At 36.1% G+C, this 21488-nt stretch overlaps 4 protein-coding genes across 5 annotated transcripts; 3 read left to right on the top strand and 1 right to left on the bottom strand.

The window, feature by feature from the left end:
- Positions 1–1468: 1468 nt before the first annotated feature.
- Positions 1469–2400, top strand: LOC7457365 (RING-H2 finger protein ATL68). Its single transcript, XM_024594479.2, has one exon. The coding sequence runs from the start codon at positions 1594–1596 to the stop codon at positions 2188–2190; it is 597 nt and encodes a 198-aa protein (XP_024450247.1). The 5' UTR covers positions 1469–1593; the 3' UTR covers positions 2191–2400.
- Positions 2401–3153: 753 nt separating this feature from the next.
- LOC112326491 (probable methyltransferase At1g29790) lies at positions 3154–5439 on the top strand. The gene has a single exon (XM_024594478.2). The coding sequence runs from the start codon at positions 3705–3707 to the stop codon at positions 5121–5123; it is 1419 nt and encodes a 472-aa protein (XP_024450246.2). The 5' UTR covers positions 3154–3704; the 3' UTR covers positions 5124–5439.
- Positions 5440–8273: 2834 nt separating this feature from the next.
- On the top strand, positions 8274–10171 carry LOC7457367 (reticulon-like protein B5). Its single transcript, XM_002301346.4, has 5 exons — positions 8274–8594; positions 8813–8993; positions 9090–9231; positions 9555–9624; positions 9711–10171. Exons 1-5 carry the CDS (start codon positions 8399–8401, stop codon positions 9875–9877), a joined length of 756 nt encoding a protein of 251 aa, XP_002301382.1. The 5' UTR covers positions 8274–8398; the 3' UTR covers positions 9878–10171.
- Positions 10172–11216: 1045 nt separating this feature from the next.
- On the bottom strand, positions 11217–20918 carry LOC7457368 (golgin candidate 4). 2 transcript variants are annotated; one of them, XM_024595489.2, is made up of 15 exons: positions 20377–20918; positions 19740–19838; positions 19144–19272; positions 18128–18304; positions 17618–17756; positions 17414–17478; positions 16501–16668; positions 16317–16391; positions 15924–16070; positions 14836–15132; positions 14667–14732; positions 13393–13595; positions 13164–13218; positions 12564–12746; positions 11217–11746 (listed from the first exon to the last, which is right to left on the bottom strand). In XM_024595489.2, the coding sequence occupies exons 1-15, from the start codon at positions 20590–20592 to the stop codon at positions 11417–11419; spliced, it is 2349 nt and encodes a 782-aa protein (XP_024451257.2). In that variant the 5' UTR covers positions 20593–20918; the 3' UTR covers positions 11217–11416. The 2 variants fall into 2 exon arrangements, with proteins under 2 accessions (XP_024451257.2, XP_024451258.2); XM_024595490.2 differs by lacking the exon at positions 20377–20918 and having other exon boundaries at positions 18128–18299; positions 19740–19757.
- Positions 20919–21488: the final 570 nt, after the last annotated feature.

A 21488-nucleotide genomic window follows, 5' to 3' on the forward strand; every position in this document is an offset into this window, starting at 1 on the left:
TTTTTAATTTTTTTTAAATCCGGCCCGGTTCCAACCCTGGATCAGCCGAGTCCTGGGTCGGCCCGCCGGGCCGAATTTCAAAACTATGGTTTTGATAGACATATGACTCTTTTTTTATTAGCCCCTTGGGTTATTTGATTCTTTTTTTTATATCTTTTATTTTTTAATATGGAGTTTTTATTAAATTTTATCATTCAATATTGAATTAAAAATAAATAAGTTTCATGTTTTTTTTATTTAACAAAATAAAAAAAATATTAATTCAATCCAATGAACTCCATAACCTAAATTATAAATTACGCAGGTTGATAATGGTGAACTTGATATGTTTCTTATTTTTTCCTTTAAACTCGCCTAATGAGTAAGGTTGACAACTCCTACTTTAATGTTAAACCATGAATAAATAAAGAGTTAAGTTCATAGATTTCAAGGTTAATTGTAACGTGGAATTTAATAATAATACTAAATAATTTTTTATGATTTAGATATATTTTTTTATATATATATATATATTTTAATTCAAGCCCCAGTATAGTCCGAGTATCGTGCGACAATGCAAACTAGTTTATAAATAAATAAGTTGGCATGCCGGCCGGGTCAAAGGCTGAACAATTAAATCCCTTCTTTCTCGTTTAGATAGATAGCAAACCCAAAAGGTGGGGAGAGGAAAATTCCGAGACCATTCTAATATTTCAAATTGCTAAGAGGTAGTCGGAGGATCCTCCTAAGTTCTTTGGTAACTTCCAATATCACCTATCACAATTGCTTGGAAGTGGGAGACTTTCGTCACCTTGAAGTTTGGTAATGGATGGCATAAGAATATAAAACAAAGGAAAAAGTTTTTCCTAAAAAAAAAAGAGAGAAACATATCCTATGCTGGTGCTCGCTTTAAAATCAATTGTAACTGATAATTATTGAAACAACATTAAATGTCCAGCTTCATGCCAGAAGGAAAAAAAAACACCTTGGCGGTGTTTTTTTTTTTTAACATGGATGTTTGGACCAATCTGTGCGCACCTCGACTAATCTTACGGGTCCTGAAGTTAACGACCATATAAGCCTCCAGTGGCTATCATATGGGGCTCGAACCTGAGGCCACAGAAGAAATAAATCTCTTGATCCCAAGCTTTTATCACTGTACCACCACCTAAATGGTTACCTTGGCGGTGTTATTTCGGCAAGTAGAGCTGCTTGACGTCATCTCACACTAATTGAGTTAAAAGACTACTCCCACTTACGGGAGGAATCATGAAAGAGGAAACAACTGTCCATATTTAGTCCCTTTTGGTTGCTGCAAAGTGACTGTAAATTTTTGAAATTGAATTATTTTTATATGTTGAATAGTATTATAAAAAATAAATTGTAATACCACTAAAACCCTCAAAATTCCAAAGCACAGAGAAGGCCCAAAGCCCATGATATGATTCTCCTACTTACAAGCAAATTAAATGCCCCTCTCTGTTTCCAAACCCTGTATTAAATGCAGCAGCTGGAAAATCCACCCACCTTCCCCCCAAAAAAATCTACCCTAATCCCCATGCCCTTCTCTTCTCTCACCCCCCAAATGGACTCCCAATTCCTCTTTAAACCCAAATGTCCCCCGCTACCGTCACCACCTCCACTTCCCCTCCCTCCTCTAATTATCTCACCAACCTTGGCCTTGGCTATTCTATAGCCATAGCCCTTGGCTTTCTCGTCCTTGTCTCCACTATTCTCCTTGCTTCCTACATATGTTGTCGCGCCACCCGAAATCGCTCTCGTAACTCCAACAACAACAACAATTATTCAAACTCTACAGCTGATGGAATAATACTTCCTCGCATTATTTTCGTCGCTGAAGACGATGAAGAACAAGAACGTGATTTGGAAGGTGCTGCTGTTGGACTCGACCAGGCTGTTATAAACTCGTACCCGAAATTCCAGTTTAGTAGAGATGGTGGGTTCTGTGAAAGAACCGATAATCTTAACAGTACTTGCTCGATCTGTTTGTGCGAGTATAAAGATTTGGAGATGTTAAGAATGATGCCTGAGTGCAGACATTACTTTCACTCGCTCTGTCTTGATGCCTGGCTTAAGCTTAACGGGTCGTGTCCAGTCTGTCGGAACTCACCGTTGCCTACTCCGCTCTCTACACCATTGTCGGAGGTTGTGCCCTTATCGCAGTATGCAGAAGATCGGAGGAGGAGGTGATTTTGGCTTCATCTGATTTGGATGTGGAGTGGTGGGAAATGGAAATTGTAAATTCTTGGTGCGGGTATTGAGTAGGTATAGGGGGTTTTGTTGGATTTACTGATCTTGGATTGTTATAAAAAATGTCAGAATTGGAGTGTATTATTTTCTTTCTCCGTAGTGTTATGTATTCGTGTTAAATCCAACTGCTGTTTGGTTGTTCTGCTCGCATTCCACCTCCAAGATAATCTCATCAACAAACCATTGCCTGGGCAGTTTCAGACACCATCAACCTCAATTTCTCGTTTTTGCTAATCACAGATTTGCCTTGGAGCTTTTACTTCAATTTTCTTTTTCTTGAAGATTCATGAGTCATGGATGTGCAAGAATTTGGTAACCACAAAGCACAGATAAGTCTCGAAATTAAAAAATATATATATAAAAAGAGGTTAACTTGTAGCATTTAGAGATGTATTAATTCCTTGTATGAACGTGTGGCCATATGAAGAAAATGTCATTCTCAAGATACACAGATAAGAAAGTGAAGTCCATCCAACGCAATTACTGACTTAAATAACGTATAATGACTAAGGCGGTTTGGGCTAAACTATTTAAAATTATTTTTTTTAGATTGTTTCGACGGTTGATGCTAAATTAATTTTAAAAATAAAAAATATATTTTTAAATGGAAAGAATTTTAAAAAATAACTGCTTTTATAATATTAAACGATTGCCGCTGCCACTACTATCCCGCATCCACTTTAGTTTTAGTTTTCCAAGTACAAATCGAACCTTTTCTTGCTCTACACTTCTACCTGCTTGACTTGCTGCTTCTTCTTTTTTTTCTTTTTTTAAATTGAGGCTAGCCTACTGTAACTAATTGTACTATTGGGCAGTGGCCCACTTCTCCTCAGAAGCTTGTTTTATCCTGCAGGCGTTACAGTGAAGACGTTATTGCAAGAAAACTAGAAGCTTTAAGGGAACGAGATTGACCAAGTAATGTGCAATGTCCATGAGCACATCCTAGGATGCAAGCTATCTCTGAGTAGGATAGATATATTAAAATACACTGAGCTCATATAAAGTAGACTACCTCAGGAAATATTACCAAGAAGCCCAGAACTCAATAAGATAAGAAAATATATACAACTTCCGACTCAGATCTCAAAATCTTCCAATCTTAATCTTTTAGCAGATTTTTAACCAATTAAATTATATGGCGTCTAGTCAAACTCATCTCCCCACCACCCTCCCTTGCCTCTCCAAGCCAATAGTTTTCATTCGGCTTCAAAGTTTCAGGTATCCTTGATATATCCCTCGTTCTTTTCTTTTTCTTTCCTATTTCATAGCTGCTTGGAAGTCTTTGTTTGATGAATTATTGATACTCATATCATTGCTTGAGAGCAATTTTGGTATCCTCGCATCTGATTTCTATTAGGATGTTGTTCATGATGAGACACATGTTTTGTTAGAGTAGCTTCTGCTGTTTTTCTTGGCAGTGACTAGTTTCCGATTTCGAGGTCTCATTTAGACAGATGACCAAACCTAACATTTCAGTGAAGCTAGGAAGATGGGGTGGGGTTCGCAGGCCAATCTTTATTCTTGGTATTTTAGCTCTCTTGGTCTCTATTGCTACTTTGTCCAAATTCTACTCTATTAGATCTCTTTTTATTTCTGATACGTTCTGCAGTCATGTTAATATTGAGTATCAAGGCGGATTTCAGAGTGAACCAGGCATAGCTGTCGAAACTATTGTTAGCAAGATCCAGAAAGAAATGAATGAGATGAGAGATATGCCAATAGACTCTTCGTCAGCAGAAACAATAGTGTCAAGATACAGTGCTTTTCTTGCTGATATTTTGGGACTTATTGAGTCATTACAGACAACTGGAAATCCCCAGGAAAACAGTGAAATCAGAGCTGTCCATCCTCTAGTAGGACGAAAACAACAGTCGGATGAACCTGCAAAGTTCTTTCTGATTGAAGAGATCCGCAAGTATGTAAGGATCAAACCCAACCGTTTAGGCAAACAGAACTTCATGGGAGCTAATGGAACGTTCACGAGCATTGGCCATGCTTGTTTTGCAATGAAGAAAGATATTGAAGAATATATGGATTATGATGTAGGTGAAATCTGCAAAGATGATTGGAAGCTAGCTCAAAAGCTGATGGTTCATGGATGTGATCCGTTACCGAGGAGGAGGTGCTTTGCAAGGGCCCCGCAGCTATACAGCAAGCCATTCCCCATCAACGAGTCCATGTGGAAGCTTCCTGACAATCGAAATGTCCGGTGGAGCCAGTACAGATGCAAAAACTTCACTTGCCTAGCTAGCAATACAACTCGCAAGGGATTCTTTAAGTGTGCAGATTGCTTCAATCTGTCGGACCATGAATTGCCAAGATGGATCAAACAAGTGATTTCTGACCCCGAGATGAATCTTACAGCAGATTTTCTGATACCTGAAGTGCTAAACATCAAACTAGGAGAGATCAGAATAGGATTGGATTTCAGTGTAGGAACTGGGACTTTTGCAGCAAGAATGAGAGAGTTTAATGTCACAATAGTCTCAGCAACCATTAATCTTGGTGCCCCTTTTAACGAAATGATTGCACTTCGGGGACTTGTACCTCTATACTTGACTATAAATCAACGGCTTCCATTCTTTGACAATACCCTGGATTTGTTACACACCACAAGGTTTCTTGATGGATGGATAGATTTTGTGCTCCTGGATTTTATACTGTACGATTGGGATAGGGTCTTGAGGCCAGGAGGTTTGCTTTGGATCGACAGCTTTTTCTGTTTGAAAGAGGACTTGGATGATTATTTGGAAGCCTTTAAGATGCTGAGTTACAGGAGGCATAAATGGATTGTTGTTCCAAAGCTGGACAAGGATGATCGAGAAGTTTTCTTCTCTGCTGTGCTAGAGAAGCCGCCAAGACCATTTCGTTAATAACACGAGCAGGCGCGTGTGCATACACGACAAAGCCGAGATTTCTTAGTTTTTGGGGCTCGGTTGCTCCACTCTCCCTGGCTTCAATCTTGAGTCCTTGCTCAAAAATCAGTGCCTCGTCGTTGGCTTTAAATAATTGATGATATATTATTTAGGATATTACATTTATGCTTTTCCTGTTAATTTAGTTATCTTCACATTTTATGATTGGTTATAGACAGTTGAAAACCCTGTAAACGATTTTACCACTTGAGACCTGTTTGTTTCATGAGTTAACAAATAATAATAATAATAATTCTTTCCAGTCAAATTAAAATTATTTAGTTTGGTTTACACTCAAGTTTTTTTTAAATAAAAAATGCTTTTTAAAATTATAAAAAAATTAAAAATATCTTGTTATTTATTGATTGTATCAAATTTAATATATAATTTTTTTATTGATATATATTTTTTTTTGTATTTTTTTTCAATTTTATTCATTAGAATTTGATTTTTATATCAATTTTAGTACTTGTTTTTTATTTTATTTTATTTTTTTCTCAATTGAATTTTTTTTATCTATTGTATTTGGTTTCCATTCTTTTGACTTCTATTTATTTTATATCAAATAATTTATGAAATAAGAATTTCTTTTTTATTTTCATCATCTTTCAAATTAGATTATTTTTTTTCAATCTTATCCTCCTTTAACTTTTTTATTTGTTAGATTTGATCGTTATCCTTTTAATAAAATTAAAATATTATTTTTGAGCTCATTTTCATGGCAGTGAAATACTAAAAAATATTTTTTAATATATTTTTCATGACACTATCAAACTTTAAAAAATAATTTATTTTTCATGAATCTATTTTTTATAAAAAAAATCATTAAAAATGAAAATTATTTTATAGTAAAGAGGCCACGTGACCTTGTTATTTGTGGACTTTATTTTAGCTATCTGATGTGATCCAAACATCTCAATCTAAAATACTTGCATTTCTTTTTTTATATATCCAATGGGCCAGACTACTCTGACTGCTTAACCAATAAAATCTTGAGCAAAGAAGAAGAAGGGGACTGTCCACAATTCTGTTTTCACAATACTGAAAAGAAATCTCAAAAAGATACGTGGGTCTTGAGTCATGGTATGTTTTTTTTTGTTTTTTTTATGTAAACATCCGAGTTATTTTATACTTATCTCAATTAATTTTATAAATCTTAAAATTAATAATTATATAAATTTTTAATATTACTAAAATTATGATATACTTTTTTTTTTTTTTTATTCACGTGGGGTGTCCGGGCCAGCTTACGTGCACCACGACTATTCCCCACGGCCCACTGGACATCCTGCAAGCCCAGGAGCAGGTAAGGCACCGCGGGGGTGACAGGCGTGCACATAGAGGGTCGAACCCGGGAGAGGGGACGGAACAAGTCCACGATGGACCACAACAGTTAAACCCTCATGTGCTGGGTACACATGAGGGCTCGAACCAGGACACTCAGGCTTGCAAAGCCTGCCAAGGCCACTGAGCTACAAGCCCCCTGTGTAAAATCACCACATCCTGGGCTATCAAAATTATGATATACTCTTGATAGCCCAGGATGTGGTGATTTTCTTTTCTTACATTCTTTTTTTTTATTATTTTATAAAAAACATTATCATAATATTTTTTTATCAGTTGGATGCATTTAAAGATTTTCTTTAAATCTTATTTTCATAGATTAAGTGATTATTGGTGAGTGTGATTGATGTTGTTTTAAAGTGTTTTTTATTTAAAAATATATTAAAATTATATTTAAAAAAAAAATTTATTTTTTAACATAGCACATTAAAACGATTTAAAAATATGAAAAAAAATGAAATAACAGTTTAACTACAACAACGAACCGTAAAAATTATGAAATTAATATTAGCACATCAAAATATTTTTTAAAATAAATGTGTTTGGAAGTGTGGTAGCGGTTGCTTTTTAAAATACTTTTCATTTTAAAATATATTAAAATAATATTTTTTTAAAAAAATTATTTTTGATATCAGTGTATCAAAATAATTTAAAAATATTAAAAAAAATATTAATTTAAAAAAAAAATAAAATATTTTAAAAACACAGTAACATAGAGAAGCCGTATAAATCTCCTCACCACGGGATTGATTTGTTTCTCGCTTTTTCACTTTAAACAAATTTGCAAGGCTTGTTTATTGAGAAAATATCCCCACTTGTCTCCCGGACTTTCCTATGAGGTGAGGTGAGGTGAGGTGATTGATAAGCCTCGATATTCTCTGATTTGGACTTGAGAAGTTGCTCAGCTACCGGCAGTACAAGTGCGGGGGCCGAGATCCTCGTCTTTACACTTACAATGACCCATTTTTATGCTCCTTTTTTTTTCCTTTCCTTTTTTCCTCAGTACTACTTCTCCAGCCTGTGCGCTCCCCGGGGACCATTTTTGTGCCCTAACTCTCCTTTTTACTTTGGGCCTTCAGCTACTGTACCGAAAGAAAAAGTGCGGACTAGCAGCGCTCATATATAGCTGGTTAACTCTCTCTCTCTCTCTCTCTCTCTAGAGAGAGAGAGTTTAGCTATATATATATATATATACATATATATACATATACATATATTAAATCAATTCCCTTCCTATACACCGGTAAACAACAATAAATGTCATCAGTTTCATGTTCACAGAAAAAGAATTTGGAGCTGTCGGCAAAAGCTAAAGCTTCACCATTTTTTTTCAAGAAAAATACTAAAATGAAGAAGAAGAAGAAGAAGAAGAAAAGCAATTTATTTTCCTTTGAAAGAGATGCTGCCCAAGTGGCATCCTAAAATCCTTTTTTTTTTAACTCATTGAAAAAAAAATCAAATCTTAAATATAATCTCTCTTTTTTTTTCCCTGAAATTTGTCTGACCAGCAAAACAGTAGCAGCCGTCCACTCCACCAATGCCACGTCTCGATGCCTTTACAACCATCCAATCCACCACCGTCCTTCATTGTCTCAACGTATGAAAGCAAATCTATCAGTTAACGCCGTCAACTCATCGATCTCCTCAATCTCACATCTAATAAAAGTTATGAGATCGTCAACCCAACCTTTTTCTTTTCAAATTCAACCAAACCACAGCTTCGTAAACTCCAAACTTGAGGCTCGGACCGACACCTACGATTTAAATATACCTCACGTACTTTTACTCTCGCACTTTTTCATCACTCTCCTCTGTGTTCTCGCACCCAAATTCACATTATTATTATTATTAAAAAAAAAGAAACTTAATTTGGGAAGATCCAGATTAGAATGGCGGAGCAATCAGAGAGTCCGACTGAGTCAGTCATGGAGAAGATTATCGAGAAGGTTCACCATCACGAATCTTCGTCGTCGGATTCGGAGTTGGATTCAGATAAACCGGATCCTTTGGAGTCGGTGAAGGCCAAAATTTGGCGCTTGTTTGGTAGAGAAAAGCCTGTCCATCATGTACTCGGCGGTGGAAAACGTACGGTCATTTAAAACGTGCTTCATTCAGTAAACTTTCATTTTTGTTGTATATATATTTTTAAATCATGCTGCGATCTATTATATATATAGATAGATAGATAGATTGTTACTTGCATATGATTTAGATTTAGTCGTCGCTGTCCTTTTCCTTTGCTGTGTGAAAATTAAAGGGGAAGAAAATGACAGTGTGGATTTTGTGGTAAATTTGTTGTGCAGCTGCTGATGTGTTTCTGTGGAGGAACAAGAAGGTTTCAGCAGGTGTACTTGGATTTGTCACCGCAATGTGGGTCCTTTTCGAGTTGATCGAATACCACCTGCTTACTCTAGTGTGTCACATTTTGATACTCGCTGCTGCACTCTTGTTCCTCTGGTCTAATGCTTGTACTCTCATCAACAAGTAATAATATTCTCTTTCATGTGTTTTGGTGGATTGGGAGGTGTATCAACAAATTAGAGGCTGGGTGGTTGTAATTTTCTTTCCGATGTTTTGTAGGAGTCCACCTCGCATCCCAGAAGTTCATCTTCCGGAGAAACTGGTCCTGCAGGTTGCTTCAGCACTATGTGTCGAGATCAATAGTGCATTTGCGGGCTTACGCAGTGTTGCGGCAGGAAAAGACTTTAAGAAGTTTCTCATGGTATGTTTCTTGAATATCTCTCACATACTCATTAGTTACGTTTCTAGAGGTTCAACTTGTAATTGAAGATGATCATTTAATATTTCTTATTTATTTATTTTTGCAACCTTATTCCTGCTACATATGGATCTGGAATTTACTGCTGTCAAGTTCTACATTATTTGTTCATGAATGTGCTTTTGCTAGTTTTCATGTTCTACTCTACTCCGCTGATCATTTGCCATTTGCATATTCCTGACCTTGACAAGTTATAAATTGAGCTGGACAATTGCTTTTGGTTCTCATTGTGGTTTACTAAAATTGCTCGTCTGTTTTAATGCCAGATTATTGCCGGATTGTGGGTCCTGTCAATTGTGGGGAGTTCGTGCCATTTCCTGACCTTGTTTTATATATGTAATGACCTTGGAAACTGATTTATGCTGTTTGTTCAATCGTGTGCTAGATATTTATGCACTGAATATTTCCAATGATTTTAACAGGCTTTGTTTTGCTGCACACTGTACCTGTTCTCTATGAGAAGTACGAGGACAAAGTTGATCCCTTGGCAGAGAAGGCAATGGTTGAGATAAAAAAGCAATATGCAGTGTTCGATGCTAAGGTTCTGAGCAAGATCCCAGTGGCTTCTTTGAAAGCCAAGAGAGTTTAGATTTGGCTCCTTGTTGTGTTTCCAGCAAACACTGGGTAAACCTGGGTTTGCAGCTTGTGATTGCTTTACCCATAATTGGCTAGGGCTTCTTTTGTTCTTCGCCCTACTAATTGTTTTAAAGTGTTTGGGTTGCATTTTGAATGAATTGTCTTTCAGGGGTGTTACTTTTGGAGTTTTAGGTTTAATTTGTATTCCTATGACCTATGGTCAGTTTGCCAGATAGCACCTTATAATGGTGGTTTTTGATGACTAAATGTACATTGGTTTATAATATAAATTTTGAACCTTTGTGCTCCTGGTTTGTGTCGATGTTTTTGGTTCATGATTGCGGCAATGATCTACCTGAACTGACCAAACATAAAACAAAGAAACACACCCTCATTGGCTAACGGGGTAAGGTCGGCATGTTTGTGCAAGGGCTGTAAACACTATTTCAATGCGGGAGTGTGAATGTGAAGGGATGCAGTCAAACTTGGCTTTGTGTTATGATTGCTGTTTGTGTGTGAGGATAATCCGACGTCTAGCCATCAAGTTTTTCTTGTGATGTAACGTGTAAACCTCTGTATGGGCGTGCCAGCTCAAGTTGGGGAATACCAAGTAAAGAGCAGGATATAGGTGAGCGGCCAGAGTCTGCGCACTCACTCTCGTAGGCGTATTCGTAAAATTAGTTTAATCTGAATCTAACCTAAGATGCCTGGCCCCTGACTGCTCTTCTGGAATCAAACCTAAGGCAACTATAAGGTTGGATGAGGTATGCTTTTGGCAGCCATTGATCGAGCATCCGGTTCCTTTCATGGGTGGTTTTACAGGTGCTGCTCAAGTTAAACCATGACAGAATAGACATTTTTCTTTTTTTGGTTTTGATACTGATTTGACGGCAATAATGTTTACAAATTGGTTATATAAAATGAAGAATTTGTTATTTCAAATTCTACGGAGAAGAAAAAACAAGAAAGTGATAGAAAAGAAGGCGGCAAAACGACAAATGAGCGGATGGAATAATAATAAATCAGAATCATTTTAAGTTCCCTGTGAAATGAGATGTGGCACGAAGAAAGTTCCGGGAATTGTGAAGGAAGGAAACTTTGAGCTCATATTAGCCGCGGGTTGAAACAGGAATCGTCTATGAGATTTTAATTGGTGCTGACCTTCATCTCGGCCAGCGCTACCAGTTCCTCAGTGGCACAGCCGAAACTTTAAAGTTCAATTAACATGGCAATGCTTAAGATCAGCACCGCCTCACCTGCAAGATCAGAGATAGATTAGGTGGATTTTGAACATTTCAACTGGAGTTGTTAAGACGACAACGTACATTTACACTAGATGAAAACAGGGGGGATGGAGTGAATGAATTGTGAGTTTATTATGTAAACTGGCAGAAAGCTAACATAGTTAATTGGTGAATGAACACAAGATAGCCATCGGAGTCAAAATGAAAACTCTTCGTTACTGTGAAAGAATTGGCTGAACCGGATGGCATGTTACAACATCAATGAACAATCTATACATTTGATTTAATTACATGATTCCACGTATTTCTCAGTGTTTAGTGAATAGTCTTGAAATCCGAGAACTGTTGTCGAACGATGTTAAAGGAACTGTTGAGAACTCGGAATCAGACTGCGCAAATGGTGGTAAATTTCCTCGAGGGGCTATAGGACCATAATTTTGTGCTGGAGAAAATTTTGGTCCAGCAATACCAGATATGCTAGTTCCATGGTCGGGCACCGGCGAACCAACCCCAGCAGCATTTGGACTCCTTCCTTGCAAATCTTCATAGGATTTGCCTGTATCTTCTTGCCCAGATCCCCTCTTTTCCCTTTCTTCAGTTTCCTTGAGTAGAAAATCAACCCACATATCTGCAAAGGACTGCAAAGACATATACTTGAGATGAAAATTTGCACTTTCATTGCACTTCTCACCAAGCAAAATATACACGTGAAAAAATGATAGTGAGAAAGCTGGTTATCTTTTAAGGATGGGAAGTACACATCCTTTCCTACCAGCTAAATTCATGCATGCACTATCGATGCCTGACTAGAGGCTGGCAAATGTTATGTGCCAAGAAGGCATTCGCTAGAGAAAAACAACCCGCACACCACCACCAAAAGCGAAAAAGGTGTTGACTTTACTGTCATGTCTTGACTACAAAGCATCCCGAGTCACAGTGACCACACCTAATGAGTATTTTCTTTAACTCAATCATTCTAGTGAATGGGGCTGTCTTCACTCATTGGACAGTACACAGCAAAATGCAAAGAAAATAAAAAATCAAATCTTCAACTCAGAGTGAATTCAGATTCAGATCAGAACACATCCTCCAGGGGAGTATACTAGGTTCTTGCAGCCAATTTGTAATAAGAGGATTGATGGCTCAAGCTGTGTACTGTCCAATGATGAGCTCAAGCAAATGCTAACAGACTCTATTCTATTCAAGGTTCACTAACATAAGCTCAATGATGAGCTCAAAAATCAATCAATAACTGGGCAGAGCTTGAGTAACCTGCCACTTGTCTCAATGGTACCCCAGATTATTATGGTCTGAAGGACACACTGTGTATGAGACCCTAGAAAGAGGAGTGAAAATAAAGCTACTTGTACAAGAAGATCAAAAAGCTTATAAAATTATCACACACTTAATCACAGGTCAGTAATTAAACATCAGGAACGAGGTACAACAACCAACCTGGTTATCAGATGCCAAATTTGTCTGACCATCAGCTGCATTTCCTCCCAAGATTCCACCAACTAGGCGACCAGGTAGCCCCAAAACTCCACGAACAACACCTTTGCCACCTTGTTGAGCTGCACCTATTCTCTGCTTGTCTTCATCAGAGAACCCAAGCATTCGAACCATAAGATCCAAAACCTGGAACCCACCACAAGCATAAACCATGTCAAATTGGATATGGGTGTCTAAAGTGATGAGAATCCAAAGCAATAATCCTTCAAGCAATTACAATAGCAATGCTATGTGAGATCAGCAATAAAATATCGATTCTTTCCAAATAAAGATTTGTTGAACTTGAGATGTCTTTTAACCAAAAGGTTCTACAGCAAACCACGAAAAAAACAGACATTTACTTGGGGTAACAATTTCCTTCTTGAAGAGATGGATAGGAATGCCTAGATGTATCAGTGGTTAAGCTACTAAATGAAAATATAACAACAAACTACCTGCATGGTATAGCAGGGACTAAATATTGCTGACAAACATAACATTGAAAATTGAGTATCTTTTTTGTTTAATCTTCTATCCTGTTCAGCTGTACTCAGAAATCCATACCTCTTTGCTGTGGTTTCTCTGGAAGAAGGTCACTAGTAATTTAATCACAATGCGCCTGCAACAAAAGCCAGTCCTCCATTATAGTTTGATATTCCCAATCCCAAAGATGGATACATGTATAAGCTATCTCAATAACTTGCAGCTGTGATGTAACCCATTTATAACTAAGTAGCAGACTGGGATACAAAAAAATAATCAAAAATCCGAATCACAAAAGAAACAGGCTAACCTGTCCACCAGAAAATCAGAATCCATGGACATCCTATTAAGTCTGGTCATGCTCTGTTCAACAGCACGACGGAGTTTTTCATTGTCTTCCTCGAGCTTATTCACTCTGCTCTTCCCTTCTGCAAACTTTCTTTCAGTATCTGAAAGCTTAGCCAAAACTACTTCTTTCTCCCTCTTTGCTTCCTCTGTCCCTCTCTCTGCTTCCTGAACGGATCAAGGCATATTACTCTCCAGAAAATGGGTAAACAATAATTTTTACAGAATAAAGTAAAACATTAGTTTCCAGGTTGGCAAAACGAAATGGAACATGCATTGGCTTCAAGCAATATTCAAAGGCCAAATGCAACAGCAACTTCATTCTTAACAAAACTCAGGAACCTGTAATGTTGCTGTAAAATGCATACAAAAACAAAAATACACTACAAGCACTTGAAAACAAAAGGGGGAAAAGCGCACACTTTAAATTAGATTCTCTTTTCAAAATTAATCAGATTAATTCAATGACACAATTTGAATGCACAACCTATAGACATACTACAAGCTTGAAAACAAAAAGGGGTAAAGTACCTCCTTTCAAAATTAATCAGATAAATTAAATGACAATTTGAGTCCAAAAATAGTCAAAGTAAATTCCAACGGAACAAATTCAATGACAATTTGAATGCACGACCTATAGATAATGCTGTGCACATGAGAGTATCTCATTAGCCAAGACTTCAAAACCTTATCAGAACAGAAACTTAATTCATGAAGAAAAATTAGGAACTCGTAATGATACTTCGAAATGGATATGATAACAAAAATACCTTGATAAGGATTTGAACATTCAATGGGTAAAATGCTTTGACCTTTCAACAGCATAAGAAGATTTTCTTCTCAAAATAAAAGAAAAATCTTATCAAGGAAACTCAGACAAAATTCAATTGCACCATCAGCGGATAAGGTTGTGCATGTGGCTTATAACATTAGTCCAATGCTACAAAACCTTGCAGAAGCCGATAGACTTTGTACATTCATGTAAGAACATCCCTCTAAAAGCATAATCCGACGTTGCTCATAATACAGACATCAAATTCCAGTTACGCAAGTATGAAGACATCTAATTCATATCATAAGACATTTAGAAAACTAAAAATATCATACATATAAAAATTAAGGATTTTCAGTAACCTTTATGAACTATACAATCTGAAGTAATATGAGCAGTCTGACAACTTTAAAATTTAAAGGTTTAACAACCAAATAATACTCGGAAGAAGGAAGGTAAGGGCATACTTTCAAAAGTTGAAAATGCTTAGCTGATTCTTCTCTTGTGAAAGCCAACTGTCGCTCCAAATATTCCTGCCAAAGTAATAATAACAGCAATAAGAAGAATAGTTAAAAACAAAACAATTTAGAGACTACAAGACCAACAGAACATGAAGGAAACAGAAGCGAAGATTACCTTTGCTTCAACTTCAGCAAAATACTGCCCAAGAGCAGTTTGAAGATTTAGAAGTTCAACATTTTTTGATTCTATTGTGCTCATACAGTTTGCAAGTCTTTTATTCAAATCTTCAATCATTTCTTTGGACTTCTGGATTTCATTGTTGCTCATCATTCTGACTTCCTCCTGGCCTGCAATTGCCTGCTTTAGAGCTTTCTCCAAATGTAATATTTGAGCCTTTTGATATTCATTACTTTGACGAAGTTCTTCAACAATCTTAATGTCTTCATCCATTTTTTCCGATTCTTCAGATTCCTAGACAGCAGAAGAAGTTTTAAGGACAGAAAACTTGATAGCCTGAATTTACTTTTATAATATGCAAAGGATCACAAGATCCAAAAAAAAAAACACAAGTAATACCAAGACAAATATCATACATTTCATTATCTTTATATGGAGCCGCTAATTCAACACATGTTCAAGAACACAAATATGTCAACATAAGAGAATTGACACAGCAGACATGAGTACATGGTATAAGCTTCGGCGTGAATATTTGGAGAGACAATTTTGGCATAGGAAACTGAATTTACTAAAATATCAATGCATCTCCAAAAGATTCCAGATGAGAAACCATTGAATCATGTTTGCCACATATAATAGTTCAGAACTTTGACAAAAGGGTTTGAAATGTTCCCAGATTATGGAAATGAAGTTGAATTTATTATTGAACTAACATATCAAAATAGCTCTAGAACTCTTGAAGTGCAACAATCAAATCATAACGAATGTATGCGCTAGTTAAATTCTTTGTCCAGAGATTTCCTGTAATATTAACCATAATTGTATAAGTATAGCAGTGATTGCAATTATATCAGCTGGCCATCATTTCTCATCATTTTTAAATAATGTAGCACAGTTGGTCATTTACATCTCTAAGGCCATGTCAGTTTTATAGAAGAGAGAGCACTTTATGATGCAGCATATCAGAACTGTAAAATGAAACTTGAAAAATAAGCAAAGGTCAATGACTGATTGGAACAATAAACTAAAGTAATGGAGACATATGATATTAAAATAGGAAATGGAAATTTTAGGATAGCAACCTTTTCCAACAAATGCTGCTTGAGACGGGCCAATTCTCGCAATGCTTTGTCCTTTTCATGGCATGTTTCCTTCAAATCTCTTTCCAATTTTTGCAACAATAGCTCCACTTCCTCCTTTCTAGGAGAAGTTGTGGTTGAATCCGCTTTCTGGGAAAACAATTAATGAAAGACCGGATGAGGATGATTATGATACCAATAGTAAAGATTTGTGTAATCGAATAAACAAAAGAAGTGTGGTAGCATGGGCAGGGAGAATTGCTGATATTATAGCTTTCTCTCTCAACTAACCACCACGTGTGTGCGTGAGAAATAGATAGATGCCCCCGTGTGTGGGCACTTGAGGGCGTGCACCCATACAAGTGCGTGTAGAAAGAGAGAGTCCAGTAAAATCACCTCATCTGGAGAAGTTTTGTCAGGAGAAGAGTTCCTGCTCCTTTGCAAAGCAGCCTCAAGTTCATTCTTCGCCATCTACAATATAGATGAGAAGTTAAGGAACCCAACATGGCAAAAGCAATGTGAATTCTGTGACATACATGGCACACTGCTTGCATGGATAACATTTTGAAATGAAACTAACCTTGAGATTAACATTCTCCTTCTCTAGGGTCGCAATGACTCTTTTCAAATTCTTAACACTGTCATTAGGATCTGCATCTTCCCACCTACTCAACTCCATCTGCAATCGTCTTATCTCTGATGTTTTTTCATTCAATTCATCATGAATTTTGTTCACATCCATTGAGGTCTGTAAATGGAGAAAACATGCCAAATAAAGAACACACAAGTCAGAGCTCAAATCAAAAGGAAAATATAAAAAGTAATGAATATTAATGCATAGTAAGAAAAAGAAGATGTAACATAAGCAGGATTTCCAGAAGCATACAATAGTATAAAGAAAAGAAACATAAGGTCGTCCTAAACTGACAGGAAGTAATGGGATATTCAATAAACATGTACATGACTATATTCTATAAAAGTACAGAGATTTTAAATTTGCAATCCAGAACATCCATATTTCCAGAAACTCCTAAATTCCATGAGTGCTTAATAAAAAGGACAAAGAAAGAAGAAAGAAACCAAAGTAGAATAAGAATAAACGTGAATGTAGGCATGGCATCATATTCTGTTGAAATTATGAGCATCTAATATTGTAAGGTATTCCAACTATCCATGTCTGTTTTCCAATAAAAAAAATAGCAATAAATAGGCTGTTCCTGTAAACTAATGCACTCAGCCTTCTCAAGAGCCATAAAAAATCCCTGGTACCTCCCAGTCAGGAAAATTGGAGCAATTAAACTACCTATATAAAGTACAAACACCAAGTTCAATCTCATTACCCTCAAGATGGGCAAGAAAAGATCTAAGTATCAACAATATCTCACTAACAGTGACTGGTGCAATAAGCTTGAACCTTAAGACATGGTCCATAAGCAACAGTTGAGAAAAATGTTCACTAGAGCCACAGAATCATCAAATAAAATTGCACTCACTTTGTGCCTGTCCATTTTTAGAACCCTGAGCTCCTCCTGAAAAGATTTGTTCAAACTTTGTTCCTCTGAATAAGTGTTGGAGACAGCAAACAAAAAGGCAGAAAAGAGCGTAAAATTTTGGTTAGTAATTCATGCAAAATCAAGAAGAATTCAAAAAAGAAAAAGGAGGACATCACACTAGTTATTTAAAGTGAAGAGTCACACCTTGCAATTTTAGCTCTATATTTGCTAATTTGTCGTGTTCCTTTTCAAGTTCAGTTCTAAGCTCTTTTATTTGCAACTCATGAGTAGCTTGCATTGCTGCCAGGGACCTATTTTTCTCCTCCAGTAAATCTACAAGCTCCTAGAAGGCATTCATATATCTGTTGTCAAGTTCATTCATTTAAAACCCAAATACAGAATGAAAAACATGATCTGCTAGTCGACAAGTACAAAATGGGTGATCTACTGCTGAGTTCGTTCATCATTCAGAACACAACAAAACAATCGGAAAAAAACATATTTGTATTGTAATACATGTAGCAAATAGAAAAAACAAATGGAAAAGAAAGGGGGAGAGGGGTACGCCCACAAATTTGAAATTGGGAATAAACTTTATAAACAAAATCAGCATGTAGAGCAGGCAAGGCTATACAACTGACAATAACAATCCTCTTACAAACCTCCCAAGTGGCATATTCTTAAAGAACAGAGCAGGGTGCAATGTGTCATTACCTTGTCCTTCTTGTCTTCCATCTTACTCTGAATCACATCAGGTTGAACATCATGTAATATTCCATTGCCTGTTCCATCATATTTTGGAAAGAGCCCGTTTTGTATTTGATTACCACCACGGTTCTTTGCTTGATTTGCAGATTTATGTGGTCGTTTGGGTGACTGGTCACCACTGCCCTGTAAAACAATATCAGCCTATGCTTCGTAGCTTGTTGGAAGGAAAAACAATACAGAACATATACCATGGTATTTCAATCCCATAGCAGGAGAATCATGCTCAGAAACATATATTTTTCACAAAACAATAAAGCCAAAAACTGAATAGAGAGAGAGAGAGGCAGGTCAAGTTCCAGATTAAAAAGATGTCATCCAAGACAGCTTATTGCATGATGGACAAAGGAAATACATGAGGCTGGCATAATTCTGAAATAGGTATTTAGTAAGATAAAAAAATCAATTGCAAGCTTAACCTATGCTTCACATCTATGATTTACTTGTATCTAGATAAAAACAGTAAAGAAATCAAGTAATATGATTTTAGATATTTTATGTCAAGAGTGGTGTTGCAAGTGATGTGATTATATGTTCGCTCCTAACTAGTACGTAACAATGAAGAATGAAATCAGCATCATACATTGTTTCTATTCAAATGTTAAGGTGGCCAAAACTGTATTGTGTTAATCCCACAGAAGTACTTAATTGGTTGGTGCCGGGTTTCTACAATTATTAATTGGGCAAACTTAGTGGCCAGCTGGGGAACAACTCAATAAAGAGGGGTGTATCACGCTGGTCAGATAACCATGTACCAAGACTTAGTACATAAGCTATACAAACTGGCTTTTACTCAGGTCATAAGCTATGCACAATACCTGCAGCAAAAATAACATCAAACAGTATCACGCTGTCAAGTTTACTTATATATGACGGAAGCAAATTATCAGACATAATCAGCACAGACCAAATAGATCAAACTTTCAATTCAAATAATGAGTTTTAATTGAGATTTGAATAACCACCTTAATAGCATTGATGCTACTTGTTGATATTCTTAGATGCTCAGTTCTCGACACATTGAGAGCCTCCTTTGTTGCATCCAAATTTTGCTTCAGTGAACCATTTTCTTGGTTCAATCTAGAAATCTGGTCCTGTGAAATTGGGATAGAAGAGCAGCAGGTTTAGTTTTCAAAGGCCCTTCGAGATAGAACTAACAGAACTAGGGGGTGTTAAATGAGAGCTAGTGAGCCAAAACTATATACTAGAATCCTAGAGAATGATCGTGATAAGCATTTGTTTATAATGAATGCCCAAAGAGTAAACAGAAACAGGGTCAATAACTATGAAATGAAAAGTATTGGATATTAATTCTGGACATGTCATGTCTTGCCAGAAAATAATTTTCCTTCAATAAAATGTGAAGGTACAGCATAAATAAAAAAGGACATAGCATTTCAATGTGCAGAACAGACTTGGATCTTCTCATCGTTCCTCAGTAAATAATTTTCATTTTTGGTATGTCATTAGTAACGAGAAAAGGCAACAACTAGCCAAGAAATCAATTTATTTTCTGCACCAAAAAAAATGAAAATCAAACAAAGGGCCATTGTCCATGTACCTCCTTCTCTTTTAATATAGCTGCATAATTAATAGACAGTGCTTTAATCTCCCCCTCAGATTCCTGAAGCCTTTTGATTTGTGCTTTGTATTGTTCAATCTACAACAAGCAAAAAACAATAGCAAACACCAAATCAACTAACCACGTATTCCTCATTACATAAAACCCCACCCTAAGTCACAACTAGATCGCTACTAACATCAACTTGTCAAGAAAATCAACTCATTTAACCTTTCTTCGCAAATAAACATTTTCAACCTAAATTACTTCCATTTACAGCTATCATTGATCCAAATACTTCTAAGCTAATCAACCACAAACCTTGAGCAAAACCTAAGCTTGCCTGCTTTCTAGCAGGTTATTAATGTTGCCAATGATTTGGAGAATACGACAAGATTAATATCTCATGGTGATTCAATTAAAAGATAAACTATATTGCAGTGCACTTTTTATACCTAACTGAAGTGAGGATCGCATAATCCCTAATTAATTTGGAAACACGATAATTCTTAGATTTCCTTGTTTCTTAATCAAAATTCAAAACAATGAAAATCAATATCAAGTTCGTGTTCTTTTGGAGCCAAGCATAAACAGCTATCAAAAACCCAATCACGGAAACACATTAAACAACAAGTACCTCAAAATTGTACGGTGAGCCATTCCCATTCGCACCTAGAGACCGTGAAACCGACTTCGAATGCGCGAAACGGTGCGAGTTCCTCCGGTCAGAGACCGGAGAATCGTAGCCATTGCTGGAGGCATGGATCTCGAGCTCCTCCTCGTCGTCGTCATGCACATCAAGTGCAATCTTATTTAGGTTTAGCTTCAAATTCTCAATCGAGCTCCACATCATTGAGGAATTGAAAAATTGAAAATAAAATTGTAGTAGTAATGATACAAATGGAGGAGTGGTGAATTTAGAGAGAGAGAAGAATGGGGGATTTTGCAGGTAGATCTGAAATGGAAAGGTGCATGCAAAAAAGAAGAAGAAGAAGAAGAAGAAGATTTTAATGAAAAAGACTAATTTATTAAAAACTGCGTTGCGTGAGAAAGGCAGTGAATCTCTTGTTAGTTAACGTGATTGTGATTTTGAGGCGCTGGTATGGTCCCTTGTCTCTTGTAATTCTTACCGGCCATTGGAAAGGCGGGGTGAAGGTCTTCGAGTAAATACAGTGTACCTGTCATTCTGTTTAATTTTTTACCTCTCCAGTAATTAAAGACTTAAATTTGTTTATTTGCAAAGGAAAAAAAATTGTTGCATTTTCTTCTTCTTTTGAGAAACACAGTTTCTTTGTATCCTCTGTAGTCTGTATTGAATTTAATTGAGATTTTATATTTGAAAATATCTTAAGTATAAAGAACTAAATTTTAATTTTTTTAAAAAAATAGTATAAAACTAAATTAATATACTAAAAATAAAGAATTAATGTTAAAACTGCCTTCTCCAAAATATTATTTATCTTTCTCTTAAGTTCTTTAAATAAATAAGATGAAGTGGCAAGAATAATAAAAAAAAAATTGAATTGAATTTTATTTTTAAAAAAAATATAAATTTATTTTATTTATTAATTGAATTTAAATTATACATTTATGGAGATTAAATAAAGTATAGTAAAGATTCCAAATAAAGTATTTAATTAGCATTATCATATATATTTATGGAAAATTATATGTGTTATCCGTTAAAGAAAATAAAAAAGAGAGGTGTAGAAAGTAGAATTAATAAGTAAATTTAAAGGTATCTATCAT

Source organism: Populus trichocarpa, chromosome 2, assembly GCF_000002775.5.
Source record: "Populus trichocarpa isolate Nisqually-1 chromosome 2, P.trichocarpa_v4.1, whole genome shotgun sequence".
Taxonomy (NCBI): domain Eukaryota; kingdom Viridiplantae; phylum Streptophyta; class Magnoliopsida; order Malpighiales; family Salicaceae; genus Populus; species Populus trichocarpa.

Bases quoted from the DNA above. Each gene is read 5' to 3' on its own strand.
- LOC7457365 (XM_024594479.2), top strand. From the start codon at position 1,594: ATGTCCCCCGCTACCGTCACCACCTCCACTTCCCCTCCCTCCTCTAAT.
- LOC112326491 (XM_024594478.2), top strand. From the start codon at position 3,705: ATGACCAAACCTAACATTTCAGTGAAGCTAGGAAGATGGGGTGGGGTT.
- LOC7457367 (XM_002301346.4), top strand. From the start codon at position 8,399: ATGGCGGAGCAATCAGAGAGTCCGACTGAGTCAGTCATGGAGAAGATT. The intron at 8,595-8,812 runs GTACGGTCATTT...TTTGTTGTGCAG, and splicing joins TGTACTCGGCGGTGGAAAAC to CTGCTGATGTGTTTCTGTGG. The intron at 8,994-9,089 runs GTAATAATATTC...GATGTTTTGTAG, and splicing joins GCTTGTACTCTCATCAACAA to GAGTCCACCTCGCATCCCAG.
- LOC7457368 (XM_024595489.2), bottom strand. From the start codon at position 20,592: ATGATGTGGAGCTCGATTGAGAATTTGAAGCTAAACCTAAATAAGATT. The intron at 17,479-17,617 runs GTGTGACTCTTC...ACACTTATTCAG, and splicing joins TATAGAGCTAAAATTGCAAG to AGGAACAAAGTTTGAACAAA. The intron at 13,219-13,392 runs GTTAGCCTGTTT...CTTTTGTTGCAG, and splicing joins TCTGATTTTCTGGTGGACAG to GCGCATTGTGATTAAATTAC.